The sequence below is a fragment of the Hemicordylus capensis genome, chromosome 1 (assembly GCF_027244095.1).
Source record: "Hemicordylus capensis ecotype Gifberg chromosome 1, rHemCap1.1.pri, whole genome shotgun sequence".
Classification (NCBI taxonomy): domain Eukaryota; kingdom Metazoa; phylum Chordata; class Lepidosauria; order Squamata; family Cordylidae; genus Hemicordylus; species Hemicordylus capensis.
In genome coordinates, this window is record NC_069657.1 from 225,508,177 (window position 1) to 225,524,302 (window position 16,126).

A 16,126-nucleotide genomic window follows, 5' to 3' on the forward strand; every position below is an offset into this window, starting at 1 on the left:
ACAATCTAAAAAGAAACATAAGACAGACACCAGCAGCAGGCACTGGCAGTCCTGTGCTGGGGGTGGGTAGGCCAAGTTACTCTCCCCCTGCTAAACAAAGAGAATCACCATGTTAAAAGGTGCCTCTTTGCCAAGTTAGCAGGAGCATTAGACAATATTGCATTTTCAATTTAAGTACAAGACATGTTATAGAATATTAAATGAGTGCATTGCATTGTCTTTTTGTTCAGCTAGGGAACTGCTATGAAACAAACAGTATTTAAAACAAAAATAAATACCATTAGCATCCCAGCATAAGATGATAAAATCATAGCTTCTCTCTCAATTCGGTTGGGATAGATATATCGGTGATGTAGTGGGAATTTCCTGTACAGAGTGAATCAGAATAAATAAATGGAAATAGACAAATTTACTGAACAAGTTATAAGCAATGTGCATTTTAGATCTAAGTAGGCGCAGCAGGGAAATGACTTGAATAGCAAGCCAGAGCTTGCTGGTTCAAATCCCTGCTAGTATGTTTCCCAGACTATGGGAAACATTTGTATCGAGCAGCAGCGATATAGGAAGATGTTGAAAGGCATCATTTCATACTGCGTGAGATGGCAATGGCAAACCCCTTCTGTATTCTACCAAAGAAAAACCACAGGGCTCTGTGGTCACCAGGAGTCGACACCGACTCAACGGCACACTTTACCTTTAGTCAAACTGAGAAGGAGGGAACCCAAACTCAAATCCTACATAGACCAAGTGATCTCTTTCTTTTTAGAAGAGTGATTGGAGTTATGGTTAGTATTTCAAAGCTGTAGCATTTCTCTTACGGCACTGTAGCATTCTGAAATAAGTTAGTTACAGTATATAGATCAGAAAGATTCTGGAATGGGACAGTCCTTAAGAGCATATGGAAAGCTCTGCTAGGTCAGGCCAATGATCAAAGTCTAGCATTCTGTTTCCACAGTGGCCAACAAGATGCCTCTGAGAAGCCCACAACTAGGATATAAAGGCACACCTCTCTTTAGCAACTGGTTTTCAGAGGCACACTGCCTCTGAATCAGGAGGTAACATCTAGCCATCAAGACTCATAGCTGTTGATAGACTTCTGTTCCATGAAAACATATCCTTTTAAATCCTTTTTAAAGCCTTTTCTTCCCTTATGCCTCTCGATTCCATAAGGAATATTTAGCAACCTAGCTGCAGTTTCAGATGCATACAGGCATGTCATTGAACACAACTATAATACTGACGCTGCATATCATAAAGATACTCAGAGAATGAATAATATGACAATCAAGAGATTAGCTTGTTTACAGTCTAATCCCAAACCAAATTGATCTAAATTACCTTGATTAAATGGGTATGGCTGTACTTCAGGGGTTCCCAATCTTTTCTAACAAGTGTACCTCTTCAATCAATCTCTTTATTTTGGTCTTTGACCAGCATAAGGCAACCACAGAAACTATCATCAAAAGTGGAAGATTAAAACTATAAATTTATAATTTAAGAACAGTCAGTGCTTGTTAAGACAGTGACTATAAAATCAGAAGATGGCGATACAAAAATCATATTACTATCAAACTAACTCTTCTGTTGCAAACCTTCAGCTCGGGTACTGCATAGTGATTGTGTGTCTGTGTGGGCACACATTGCACTCACATTCAAATGTCAATCTGTCAGTCAGGCTGAGGGGAGTGGTACACGGAACTTCAGCATGTAGCCAGCCAATCAGGAGCAGAGGCGGAGGGTCTCCACCCTCCTCTCTCAATGTTCACAGCAGACCCATCTCACCATCAGCTTCAAGCCAACAAATCGTGTAGATGCAGCATGAGGAGGCAGGAGGGCTCTGAGTATCCCCCCTGTTGGGAACCACTGCTCTGCTGCAATACTCTTCAATGCAAGGCCCAGGAACCAGTGGTTGCTCCTACTGACTCTAAGTGTGGCTCCCTGACTAATTGTTTCTTAGGCCTGTTCCTTCAGCTGCAGCCAAATATTCTGCACAGCTCCCCTGGCACCATGCAGAGGCAACCATACCCACCAAATAGTGTTGCAATTTCCTCAGTGCTAGTGGGGCTGCTTTTCTGCTTTAACAGAACCCTCTCAAGCCCCAGCGCCATTTTGGAAGGTGTGCATGGAGCACTGGGAAGCATAATCCTTTAGGGCTCTATGCGGGGGTGGTGGGGTGGGGAAGGGGAGAAGCTGGAAAGGACTACACTTGCCAGCAGTCAACAGGTGCACTTGCCATGTGCACCTTCTAAGATGGTGCTAGGGCTCAACCAAGTTCTATTTAGAGTTGCCATGCCCCTCGGAATTTTGGGTTTCACCCGGATTTTAAGCATCTCACCCAGATTGCTTAGCCCACCCAGATTTGCCTGGATGTCAGCTTTCAGTTTTTGTTTTTTTTTTTAAAGCTAAGCTCTAGCCCTTGCAGGAGTGGAGTTGTGGAGCAAAACATAGTCTCTATTCTGCTCAAAAATTATTTTCAAGCCAATTTACATAATATGCAAATTAGACACCTAGATTTGGAAAGCCAGATATGGCAACCCTAGCTTCTATTTCTCTTAAAGCTCTCCTCCCCCAGCTGGTGCTGAGAAAGCCACAGCACTCACAGAGGTCAGCACAGTGGGAAATGGCTCTTATACAAAATGTGGGTTTTTTGCCAAAGTGGCCCCTGCTTGAAAAACAGTAAAGATCACTGCTCTACTGAGATCAACAGATTCAAATGAGAATCGTTAACTTGTTAGGATTAATTTTTATTTTTTCTGCATATGGCTCTGGTTTATTTTGCTGTGTGTTTTTATTATCTGTTTTTAACTATTGTAACTTGCCTCAAGTGCCTGCAAGAATGGAAAGGCAGGATATAAATTACAATTACAATTAAGTGGGTGGTGGATTGGATATCCAGCTGCACCAGGCAAATTAGTAGTTTCAATGCAAGATCCAGGTCTTTATTCACACTTACACTTTTTCTTTTTTCAAAGGAGTTTGAGTTTCTGAATCACTGAGCCATGGTAAAGCAACATTTATGGCCAAGTCATAGTGAGCCTGGGGGGGAAAAAATTAAAAATAGTTTCAGACAACACAATTTGTTTGCACTGCAGATTTGCACTATTGACACATCGACTTGTAGAGAATGCATTGCTTTTTACTACTATTGCATTGCTGCGAATGTCTACTCTTCTAAGAGAGCTTCTGACAGGCAGCTTGCTCTACTGGCTCCATACAAAACTGGAAGTGGAAAATGCACCAAAGCAAGTGGGGGTGGGGAGAAGAGGGACATAGGAAGCTGCCATACACTGAGTCGGACCATTGGTCTATCTAGCTCAGTATTGTCTTCACAGACTGGCAGTGGCTTCTTCAAGGTTGCAGGCAGGAATCTCTCTCAGCCCTATCTTGGAGAAGCCAGGGAGGGAACTTGGAACCTTCTGTTCTTCCCAGAGCAACTCCATCCCCTGAGGGGAATATCTTGCAGTGCTCACACATCAAGTCTCCCATTCATATGCAACCAGGTTGGACCCTGCTTAGCTAAGGGGACAAGTCATGCTTGCTACCACAAGACCAGCTCTCCTCTCTAACATTGCACCCCCAACCATAACAACATGTTTCTTGATGTTCAGGCGACATGGCATATGGGTGCCCCTTATCTGTGACATGAACTCAAAAGGGGGAGGCAAAGAACCAGTGTTAGCTGAAGTTGTCGGCCCACATGGTATTCAGCAGATGAGTGACTGCACATCCTTTGAACATTGTGCAGATGTTTCTGATGAAGATGTTTTGACTGCAGCTAAACCCAGATGATGAGATGGCCCTGTGTTTTACTCAGCAGTGGCTATTCCAAGCTTGAATAAAGCTTTGTGATATTTTCTTCCCCCACACTGTTGAGAATTTCCTCATCTACCATCTTTCTAAACAGACCTGTCAACGTAATTTCATCATATTGGGACACCACAGCTACAAGGGCAGACCAATTCACAGCAACCAAGATAAACAAATGAGCTGGAAGTCCAATTTCAGTAAGCTTTAAAAAAAATCTTGTTATACTGAAGCAGGAATATTTGCTCCTTTTATTTATTTATTACATTTATAAACTGCCATATCCAAAGGCTCTGTGCGGTGTACCACATAGGTTGTAAAACAACTTTTTCCCATTGCTGTGGTCTAAACCATGTCAGAACAGAACAACTTATGTTGTTGCCTTCTTTAATGCTCAGGCTTTTCCTGCCTCGGTATGGCCAATTAAACTGGTTAAATCTTCAGCTCCGCATAGCCCACAATCAAACTGCCAAGCCTATGCTTCTCATCTGAGGATAGAATTGCTTGACAGGGAATGTATGTTTTGATTCAGAACAAGTGCTGGTGATTAGTATTCTCAAGGAAACAGAGAATCCACAATCCAGGTGCTTTAATCACAAGTCCTCCAGAATCCAGAAAGTATAAGACTTAAACAGAGCGCCCATTAACGTATATGGTTATATTCCATAAAATGGGAAGCAAGCAAGCTACTGCAGTGCTTGTTTCCTGTATTTGCAACACCACCTTGCTCCTGACAGCCACTAGTCTTGGAAGAAGTTGCAATTGTGCATGCAACAGTTAAACTGCCACCTCTGCTGGTGGTCAGTACATCCAATGAATGCACCATCATCATGGAACTAATACAATGAAGAAACAAAGTTCTGGTCATAGGCAGGGCAATCATGTGCATTGGCTACTAGTTACTCATAATACCCCCCACCCCCACCAGGTCTTAAATCTGACTGATAATAACTAGATCTACTGTCCTTAAGCATTAACTGAGCTCTACCTCTTCTTCTTTTCCCTTTTGGTAACCAACAACAACCAACACTTTTGTCTTAAAGCAAAATATCTCCTGTCAAGCCAGCAACAAAGCATGGGAACATTAGAACAGCCCTGCTGGATCAGGCCCAAGGCCTATCTAGTCCAGCATCCTGTTTCACACAGTGGCCCACCAGACGCCTCTGGGGAGCTCACAGGCAAGAGCTGAGAGCATGCCCTCTCTCCTGCTGTTGCTCCCTTGCAACGGGCATTAAGAGGCATCTTGTCTCTTAGGCTGGAGGTGACCTATAGCCCTCAGACTAGCAGCTATTGATAGATTTGTCCTCCATGCATCTATCTAAGCCACATGTGCACAACTCAAATGACCTGGTGGGCCGAAACCGACCGTGACTTGGTTCATGGGGGCAGAGGTCAATTTTTAGGGTGCTGATTATTAGAGTAACACTTAATATCAATCAATCAATTAAATTAAATCAGTGCTATATTGGCTGCTTTCCAGCCCTCTGGTACAGAACCTGATTGTAGAGAAGTTATATATTTTTGCAATGAGGCCAGCAATTTCACATTTGAGTTCTTTAAAGATGCTTGGGTGGATGCCATCTGGCCCTGGTTATTTGTTAATATTTTTTCCCCTAGACAGTTTAGAGCATCATCTCTATCTGACTCTGTTCTTTAGCCTGTCCCTGAGAAGCTCAGTTCAGGCACAGGTATACACTCTGTATCCTCTGCCATGAAGAGTGAAGATAGATGCAAAGAACTTGAGATTGCTTCTCTGCAATCTCCATATCCTCCTTAATAATCCATCATCTGATGGACCAACTGCCTCCTTGGCCGGTTTCCTGCTTCTGATGTATTTAAAGAAGTTTGTTACTACCCTTGATGCTTTTAACTAAATGTTCCTCAAACTCTCTCTTCACCTCCCTTAGTGTCCCTTTGCATTTTTATTTTGCCAGACTTTGTATTCCTTTCTGTTCTCTTCATTTGGGCAGGCCTTCCAGTTTCTGAAGGAAGTCTTCTTCCCCTTTATAACTTTCTTGACTTTACTTGTTAGCCATGCTGGCATCCTTCTGGACCCGGTAGTACACTTCCTCCTTTTTGGTATACATTCTAACTGGGCTTCTATTATAGTGGTTTTAAGTAAACTCCATACATTCTGGAGTGAAGTAACTCTCTTTATTTACCCTTTCAAACCATGAGATTAGAAGAAGCAGAAATTTCAGCTTACTAAATCATCTAGAAAGGTGGTCTGCCTCTTTCCTTGTGGGTCAAATTCATTTTCGCGAAGTCTGATGCCAACATAATCTCCCCTTCAAGGAAAAGAGTAATCTTTAGTTAGAACCAGCTCTCAGCCATCTGGTACACTGTTATTTATTTGTGCACATGTTCCAGTGGAGTGGGGTACTCTCCTACCGCACAAACTCAAGGTTGGCAAAACAGTTATAAAATAGATTCAATATAAAACCAAATAAACTAGCCATGTAAAATTCAGTACACTGTAGATTTGCTTGGGGGCCTTAAGCAAGTCACTTCCTCTCAGGCTTAGCGGAAAAGTAGGAAGAATAATACTTTTCTTACAAAGTTGTTGCAAGGATCACATCAATGTAATACAGATAAAGTGCTTTGCACACTCAAAAAATGCTATAGAAATGCTAAGTAATTAGTCTGACAACCAAAGCAGGTTTGCAAATTTCTATCTTCAGAAATTAGGAACAGTGGCACTGCAGGATCTTGGATTTATTATAGAACCTGTGCAGAGCTAATGAGCAAGACTGGGACCTTGCTCACCCAACTAGACACCCAACTCAATTGTACATCAGCAAGTTGTGTTGCCTGACTAAATTACAGCCGTAGATTTGGGATATAAGGCTTGTCTATTGTTGATTGTGTAAACAGACTCTGGGTAAATAAAACCTTGTCATTTTTAAAAGATACCCTTTTAGGGATGTGCACGGAACCAGGCGGGGTGGTTTGATGGCGGGGTGGTGGTGGTGCATCTTTAAGGGTGGGGGAGGGTGCACTTACCCCTCCCACCACATTTCCCCCAATGGCGCTCCATTTTGTTAAAGCCTCTAGGGGCGGCAGCGTACCTCCCTGCCACCCCGTCTCCTGGAAGTGACCAGAAGTAACAGATGCGCCTGTGTGCGCCAGGCACAGAAAGCCTCCGAACCATAAAGGGCCCCCAAACCGGTTCTGGGCACATCCCTATAACCTTTTGCCCATAAGGACCACTGATTCATTTTTCCGATTTGCTCAGTAACTGATCTTGCCCAAAAGAAGCACAAGAACATCTGAGGGTTTTTTTTACACAGGGCATCAAATACAGCCATTACATCTAGATCTAGTATAGCAAATAGCTGACAGGCAATACTTACAGGAGTTTTTCAATTTCTTTTTTCAAGCGTTTTCTTTCCATGAATGTGGGTATTCGACTATTTGTCACCAATCAAACCTGAGCACAGAAAAAGCCAACTTCAGAGATCCAATTCAATTAGAACATCCTCTCTAATAAAACGCTTGGTGTCCGTCCGTGGACGGACACCAAGCGTGTGTCCGTGCCTCCCTGCCCTGTTCTGCGCCTGCGCGAAGCCCAGGCCCAGAACAGGGCAAGGGAGACACGCTCGCCGGCACCCGACAACCATCTTGGGTGGCCAGAAGCGGCGGCCCCGAAGAAGCCGGAGAGGAGGCGGTGGGGAAGTGACCGAGGCGGCGGCAGAGCCGCCGCCTCGGCCAAAATAGATGGAGGCCGGGGGCGGAGCGGAGGTCATGTAACCTTAAAAAAAAATTTACTCCCGCCGCCGCCGCCCACCCTCCCTCCCAGCTGCCGAGTCCCCCTTACCCTGGCCGACTGCTGTCCGCCGAAGACAGCCCTTAATTTAAGAGGCAGAGAGGAGCTCGCAAGCAGAGCTCCTCTCTGTGCAAAGCCTCTTACCGAACTGCCGCTTTGGGCGCTTGCGTCCCATGCGCCCAAAGCGGCAGTTCGGTAAGAGGCTTTGCACAGAGAGGAGCTCTGCTTGCGAGCTCCTCTCTGCCTCTTAAATTAAGGGCTGTCTTCGGCGGACAGCAGTCGGCCAGGGTAAGGGGGACTCGGCAGCTGGGAGGGAGGGTGGGCGGTCGGCGGCGGCGGGAGTAAATTTTTTTTAAAAAGTTACATGGCCTCCGCTCCGCCCCCGGTCTCCGTCTCCCCGGCCTGGCGGGGGCAAGTGCCTGGGCCGATTTGGCCCTTAAAGGGGGGGGGGGAACGGCGGAGGGAGGGGGAATGGCGGCGGGGGGCCAGGAGCGCCGTTACTAGCGCCCGTTATTCAACGGGCCAAAATTCACTTGTTGTATAATAAGTACACAGAAGAAATTCAGGACAGAGAGTCAGTGAAAAACAAGGGCATGGTAGGTTGTAAGCTGCTCAGAAGCAGGATCCTGGCTTTTTGGTCTATCAACAGCCATGTGTATTGAAAGTACTATAGAAATGAATAATAATCATAAAGACTCTTAGCCCAACTTTCTTTGTTAAAAGAAACTGAAAATAGGTTTCAATTAAAAAACACAATATATAACAAACACAACAATAAAAATAACTGCAAAGGCACATCAGTGACCAAAAGTAAAACATAACAAGCAACAATAATAAAGCAAACATCAGCATTAAAAAGGAGATGAATCCGGACAAGGAGCAACCAAAAGTAATCCACCAGCTTCCACCAAGGGCTTATCTACACATTAGAGAACAGTCACCCTTGTCTACACAAGCTCTGGATGCAGTCCTCCTGCTCCTGCCATTGCTGTGTCTGTTCTGTTGCTTAGTCCGTCACCTGTCACACTTTACAAACTTAAAAGCTCATCTCCAGAAAACACAGAGACAACCTATAGGATGCTGCTGCTGCATGGCAACACACGGGGTCACGCCCTGAGCAGTGGGAAGTTCCAGGCGTTTGCAGTGCACTCTGGATTGTGGTTTCCCTTGGAAGGAAAGTCATCGAAGACTTGTGGTGTCTTTGTAATATTTGGCTTGTATTCACAAATAGAGAGGTTGAGGACTGGATGAAGTTGGAAAGCAGGACATCCCTAAAGGTCAGCAAGAGGATACAGAACAGACCCCAAATGCTGCACCGTATGATGCCTGCACTGACGGTTTGGTTCATACACCTTCTAGGCTCTTAAAATCCTTCCTGAAACACGGCCTGCAGTTTCTTTCCTTGGCTCACACATATCTTCAGGGCAGAAACTAAGCCTATACCCACCCATGAGCCCTTGCTTTGAGAGACGGGAAGAATGTGACCCAGGTTTCCTAATTGCAAGGGGACACTGGCTGCCTCTGAAGCGGATAGCACTAGCAACTATTCAGGAACATCCTCTGAGCCATTAGGCAGTGATGAACTTACAGAAAGGACTGCCATCCAGCTAACAACCCATCATTTCATAACAGTAATAAAGTATGGCAGCTGATTGATGTGCATCCCACACACTGTATATTTTACACGGCCTTGCTTCCTCTTCTGGGGTCTCCTATGTTGCCCTTTCCAAGTGTGGGCTCTTTATCATTCCATAATTTCATTTAAAGAATATGTGCCTTTTGAAAGGCAGTTTCGGCTCTACTGAGCACTGGAGTTCAAGGAGAAAGGCTAAGGCATTGGCGGGGGGGGGGAGACATGGAGCAGCAGTAAGCTCCAGAGGGGGATTGGATCGAGCACACGGGTTCTCAGCCTTCCATCATCCCTGCTAACTTGGCAAAGAGGCACCTTTTAACGTGGTGATTCTCTTTATTGAGCAGAGGGAGAGTAACTGGCCCTATCCACCCCCCAGCACAGTACCTCCCGGGACTCTTGCTGGTGTCTATCTTATGTTTTTCTTTTAGATTGTGAGCCCTTTGGGGACAAGAATCCATCTTATTTATTTATTATTTCTCTGTGTAAACCGCCCTGAGCCATTTTTGGAAGGGTGGTACAGAAATCGAATTAATCATCATCATCATCAATCATCATCCTATATCGCTGCTGCCCGATATAGGTGTTTCCCATAGTCTGGGAAACATACCAGCAGGGATTCAAACTGGTAACCTCTTGCTTCCTAGGCAAGATACTTCCCCACTGTGCACCATCTGGAAAAAAGCACTGCCTCTGTTCCTCCTATCAATCCTTTTTGGACCTCCGAAAAGTATACAGTGTACTGTGCTTGATTGGCCAGCAAACCCGCCTGACCTGACCCCATAGAGAATCTATGGGGCATTGCCAAGAGAAGGATGAGAGACATGAGACCAAACAATGCAGAATTGCTGAAGGCCGCTAATGAAGCATCCTGGTCTTCCATAATACCTCATCAGTGCCACAGGCTGATAGCATCCATGCCACGCCGCATTGAGGCAGTAATTGCTGCAAAAGGGGCCCAAACCAAGAACTGAATACATATGCATGCTTATACTTTTCAGAGGTCCGATATTGTTCTATTCTACAATCCTTGTCTTCTTGGTTCCATGTAATATTCTAATTTTCTGAGATTGTGGATTTGGGGTTTTCATGAGCTGTACGCCATGATCATCACAATTATAACAAATTAAGGCTTGACTTATCTCGCTTTGCATGTAATGCGTCTGTCTCATATATCAGTTTCACCTTTTAATTTGCATTACTGAAATTAATGGACTTTTGCACGATATTCTAATTTTCCGAATTTCACCTGTATTAGTCTATCAGTCATGTATTATGGTCTACTCTAGCATGACAAAGTGTTTTTTTGCAGTCCCAGGCAGGTACCTAAAGTACAGATTTGTCTAGCTCCTTGTTGACCACCACACACAACTAGTAGGTTGCTCTTGGCTTAGCAGATCGCCTGCATATTTAAATTATTATAATTTTTTCCATCTTGCCTATTTCACAAGCGAACTCATGGCATTAAATAAATGCATTAAAGCAACAGTGCAGCAATAAAGTTTTTAAAGTTTGCCCTTTAGTTAAGGCAAGCAGCAAAAAAAAAAAAAAAAAAAAAGCTCCTGCCGTTATAAGCCTCAAAATGCTTATAAATATGACAACTATTGGGTTAGTAACTTGAAACTTGGTGTGTGTGTGTGTGTGTGTGATCTACTTGATGAAGTCTACAAGTGTGTCAGATTTCAAGATACAAATGCAAGCAGGCACAATGCAAACACAGAAACAGAATCAGACTCAATGCAAACAGGCACACACACACACACACACACACACACACCCCACAAATGCAGATGCAATGCAATGCCATGCACATGCAGACAATAATTTCCTGGCTTTGTGGAGCTTGAGCCAGATTGTGATAGCCTTAACTCTGGTCTTAGATCAGCAAGTTTTTAAAAACCATATAATAAAATAATAATAATAATAATCCCAATAAAGCAAAATTAAGTGCCGCCACAAAACCAGCAGTCATTAAAAACACCTGTAGGCAGCCATGATCTGTTAAAAACTTCAGAGAAGGCCTGCTGAAACAGGAATATTTCCAATTTCCCTTTAAAACCTCACAGGGAGGGAAGGAGTCAGCGATCGACTGAGTTATGCATATAATTTTTTCGGGGTTATGTGCTCCCCCCGCCATCCATTCAGTTATGAAATCCTTCCACTATATATTAACAGTGCTGTTCCTTAATACCAGCTTTGTTTCACTGTACAGGAAGGCATTTATAAGAAAGAAACAGATACGAGAGATTTTTAATCGGGGGCGGGGGGGGATAGTATTTCCCTGTAAAAACTGATCATGTCAACAAATTCTGTATAAGAGATTTCCTCCACAGATTATCCATAACAAAAATTAGAATACTTGGCACACTTTAATCTTATTTTACACACACTCAATGCAAACACAAACACAAAATAAAAAGCTAAGGAAGCAATAACAACGAATTTGTGAGAAACTCCTATAAGAACAATGGTTTACTTTTATTAACAGCTTTTACTATCATATTCATAAATCAGTGTGACAGTCTAGCAAGGCCTACACTTTCTCTTGTAATGAAAATACATTGCTACTGAGAAGTTAAATTTTGTGTTTCAAGACAGCTACTTCTTGGCCGAAAAGAAGTGCATCAAAATACATTAAGCAGCATACAAGGAGAAGCAAAATGCAACCATCCATTGCTACAACCCCCCTGCCTGACATTTAACAAGAATGCAAGAGAATCGACTAGCAATAACAGATAGATAGATAGATAGATAGATAGATAGATAGATAGATAGATAGATATCTGAGAGAGAAAGATAGAGCACCTTAAAGACGATACAGTGCACAAAATACTTCTGTATAAATAAATGAGAAATGACTTACTACCTTTCTCAGACTTTCTACACAATGGGTATTAAAAAGATGCAGTTTCTGAAATGTATCTAGCTTAGTAGTGTTAATGTTCCGTCCAGATGATGGTATTTTCTCCTTGCTTGTGCAGCTGCGCCTTAACAGTTTAATCTCTTGCTCAGGGAAACCAAGAGAATGAAGCATTTGTCTGTTGCTTAGAAACACAATACCACTGAGCTAAAATTTTTAAAAAGAAGAACAGCAAGCAGCTCCTCTTGGGCTTCTCTCCTGGCCTGCAGCAGAGTACAGGGGATCCCTTTACATGCCAAGGCATTGGATTTCACAGCTAAATGGTTTACTCAAAACACTGACAGCTGGTTGATAAATGAGAACTGGACCTTCTCCTGCCACATACATTGGCAGATGTAACCATTTGTGTCAATAATCACCTGCATCAAAAGGAAGCAAGAGGTTAAGCGTAGACAACAGACAAGGTCCTGAAAACACTGGCAGCTCAGTTTAATATAGTTAGGCACACTTAAGCCTATGGAAATCAATGGGTGTGTGGTGAAATGGGGGTGACGCTATGCTTTCCTGGGATCTACCCTCAGAAGAGGGATTGCTCTGATCCCAAATCTAGGAGCACGACACTCCTTCAAAGTAGGCTGCCACCAGTTGAAGACTGATCTAAAGCCACTGATCAGGCTTAGACACAGCTTCAATGACCTAGAACTGTCTGGCTTCGGACTTAAGGGCACTGTACAGCCAGAGTCCACACAACCCAGCTCTAGACAACAAGACAACTCAACAGTAGTGAATGACCCTGCGAGGCATATAGGGAAAGGTTTTGCAAGCAACCCTCCAGAACCTGTTAAATCAGACTGAAGTCACTTCTAAGCATATGAACTTCATTAAGAAACAAGGGTTGCACACAGAATAAGGAATTGGGAGGCAGTAGGTTGAAACTGGAAGTAAAGAAAGGCACACAGGAATTCAAAAGAAAATATAAAAAACATTTACTAGCTGACCAGCACTGAGTTTTACCTTAGTCTCAGGCACGACGCCTGACCGCCAGTGGCTTGTGTGCAGCCGTGGCAGTGGTCCCACTCACCCCGCCCCGATTGAACTCCATATAGAAGTTGTGCTCGAGCCTCGATCTCAAACAATTTTATGGCCGCGGATCCAAAAATCTCACCTCTGCCATAAACTCACTAGTGGTCCCAGGCAGATCTCTCTCAGCCGCAGTCCCCTTATCTGCAATAGGGGACGAATACACGATTGTTGTAAGGATCACAAGATAACATACGAGAGTTGCTTCAAGAACTCGTGTTACCTAAATGTTTATTATTAAATGCAACCACCCCTAGAATAGCCCTGCCTGCAGTGATGGGGAAAGCTTAACCCGCTTAGTTTTTGTCCACTCTGTTAGCCTGCTCCTGAAGGTCGGAGTGTTCCAGGAATAATACCGTAACAGGCGGCGACGGCCCTGAACGTTCAGCCTCCTTTGGGAAACAACATTAACTTAGAACATTGTTCATTTCATTTGCTAAGTTAGCAAGACGTTACAGCCAAATCCTCTCTAATAAAGTGTCTTTCCCTACCTGGGCGACGGCATAGGCAACAGCATACAATTGCTAGGCAAGATTCAGGAACCAATTGGCCAGTCCCAGCGTGGAAAAACATTTGAAACAGATCAATTAAATTAACGGGTGCTAGTAGACCTTTGGGGCCAGTTATCTTTGCCTCCTTTGGCCGCACCGCGTCCTCCTCCTCCCGGCTGGGCCCACTGCCTCCTCTGGTCTAGAGTGGGGGTCCTTCTCTGAGAGTTGTGCCCCACTCTCCCTCCCTCTCTCCTGCCCCACAGTCTTGTATCTCTTTTCCTTCCTCCCACCCCACCCTATTCTCTTCTACCCTCCCCCCTCCCGCACTCCCTTCTTCCCTTCCCCCTCCCCCTTGCCCCACTATCTCTTTCCCCCCCTCCCCTCTGGCCTGCTCTCTTTTGCCCTTCCACCTCCCTCCTCTTTTTTTTTTTTTTACTTATGAGGCTAGTCTTTGAGCATATTTTTTGGTTAAATGTTATTCTTTATTTTTTCAACTCAGTATTTAACTTAATTTACTCATTTTAAACATTTGTAGGTTCCCCCCGCCCCCTCATAGTATTTCTTTATACACCACATTCTTTGTGAATATTCTTTCTGAGTTTGTTAATAGTCTGCCTTGTTCTGGGCCTTCTAGCACCTTGACCACGACGTCTGAAAAACTTTTGACTCTTGATAATGCCACATATAACTGTCCATGGGTTTGCTCAGCAGCTTCAGTGGGATCTAAATTGTATAATTGTGCAAATTGTCTGTTTTCGCCCTGTTGTGGGTGCAGTGTTCCTGTTCTGTGGCAAATTGAGCCGTGTATTCAAAAACAGTATGGTCCATGGCCAGGCGGTGGAGCGATGTTTGCTCCCATGGAGGCAAATGCTAGGGCACTATTAATAGATCTTCTATTTTCCATGAAATTTCTGCTGTGCTCATGGTGACCTGTCATAAGGTGCTGGATGAATGGATTTGTTTTTAGTGGGGGAAGATTTACTTTTCCCTTTGAGCAGCAATGTGAAAATTTTTGATCCGCTGGTCTTTCTCCTTCAAAATGTTTTGCATAACAAAAGTCACATATCTGATCTAAATTTCCACATGTATGAGGTTTGATGTTGTCGTCCTTAATATTTGCAATGTTATTTAGAACTGTTGTTGCATGTATTGCAGTTCGTGATTTTTGGGTTTGGTCAAAACACTGACAGCTGGTTGATAAATGAGAACTGGACCTTCTCCTGCCACATACATTGGCAGATGTAACCATTTGTGTCAATAATCACCTGCGTCAAAAGGAAGCAAGAGGTTAAGCGTAGACAACAGACAAGGTCCTGAAGACACTGGCAGCTCAGTTCAATGTAGTTAGGCACACTTAAGCCTATGGAAATCAATGGGTGTGTGGTGAAATGGGGGTGACGCTATGCTTTCCTGGGATCTACCCTCAGAAGAGGGATTGTTCTGATCCCAAATCTAGGAGCACGACACTCCTTCAAAGTAGGCTGCCACCAGTTGAAGACTGATCTAAAGCCACTGATCAGGCTTAGACACGGCTTCAATGACCTAGAACTGTCTGGCTTCGGACTGTACAGCCAGAGTCCACACAACCCAGCTCTAGACAGCAAGACAACTCAACAGTAGCGAATGACCTTGCGAGGCATATGGGGAAAGGTTTTGCAAGCAACCCTCCAGAACCTGTTAAATCAGACTGAAGTCACTTCTAAGCATATGAACTTCATTAAGCAACAAGGGTTGCACACAGAATAAGGAATTGGGAGGCAGTAGGTTGAAACTGGAAGTAAAGAAAGGCACACAGGAATTCAAAAGAAAATATAAAAAACATTTACTAGCTGACCAGCACTGAGTTTTACCTTAGTCTCAGGCACGAAGCCTGACCGCCAGTGGCTTGTGTGCAGCCGCGGCAGTGGTCCCACTCACCCCGCCCCCACGTCTGATGTCAGACGTGGGGGGCGTGGTCTGGCTCCCGAATGGAGCTGCGTGGCTCCGTTTGGGAGTTGAAGTCCGGCCAGTGCTGCATTTGCAGCGCAGCCAGGAGCAACTCCTCCCTGCCTTAAGGCAGGGAGGAGCCACTCCTGGCCGCGCCATGAACACAGCAACCCAGGAGTCAACACTGACTCGACGGCACAACTTTACTTTAAGAGAATTCATAAATCTCAATCAATCAATCTTTATTTCGGTCTTTGACCAATATAGCAAAGAACAGATTCAAACAAATACAACTAGATTTGCATAATAAGGTAGGTAAAACTACTAAAATTTAAAACTGATTAGATTAGATACGACTAATTGTAACAAAAACTAAAAGAAATAAGCAGAATGAGATAAACTATAATAACAAACAGCTAAGTTATTTGCAACAAGGCAGAATTCTCAAGTAACCAACTAATTGACAAGCTCTACTGAATTTTATTAGCAATGAGACAAAACTTAGTGACGTTTAGAACCCAACACCATTCTGATCCGCTAAAAGGAAGGTCAAATAAAAAGTGTCAGTA

General features: G+C 43.9%; 1 protein-coding gene across 4 annotated transcripts in view; it reads right to left on the reverse strand.

Moving 5' to 3' along the window:
* C1H2orf80 (chromosome 1 C2orf80 homolog) overlaps window positions 1-16,126 on the reverse strand; it is a 33,228-nt gene that overhangs the window by 15,793 nt on the left and 1,309 nt on the right. Inside the window, exons 2-7 of one of the 4 annotated variants that reach the window (XM_053282799.1) lie at window positions 13,226-13,284; window positions 12,067-12,479; window positions 7,158-7,234; window positions 6,011-6,092; window positions 2,954-3,036; window positions 279-366 (exon numbers count right to left, since the gene is read on the reverse strand). In XM_053282799.1, coding sequence (XP_053138774.1) covers window positions 279-366; window positions 2,954-3,036; window positions 6,011-6,092; window positions 7,158-7,198 — 294 coding nt within the window. In that variant the 5' untranslated portion in view covers window positions 7,199-7,234; window positions 12,067-12,479; window positions 13,226-13,284. The other 3 variants (XM_053282800.1, XM_053282802.1, XM_053282801.1) reach the window with 3 other exon arrangements.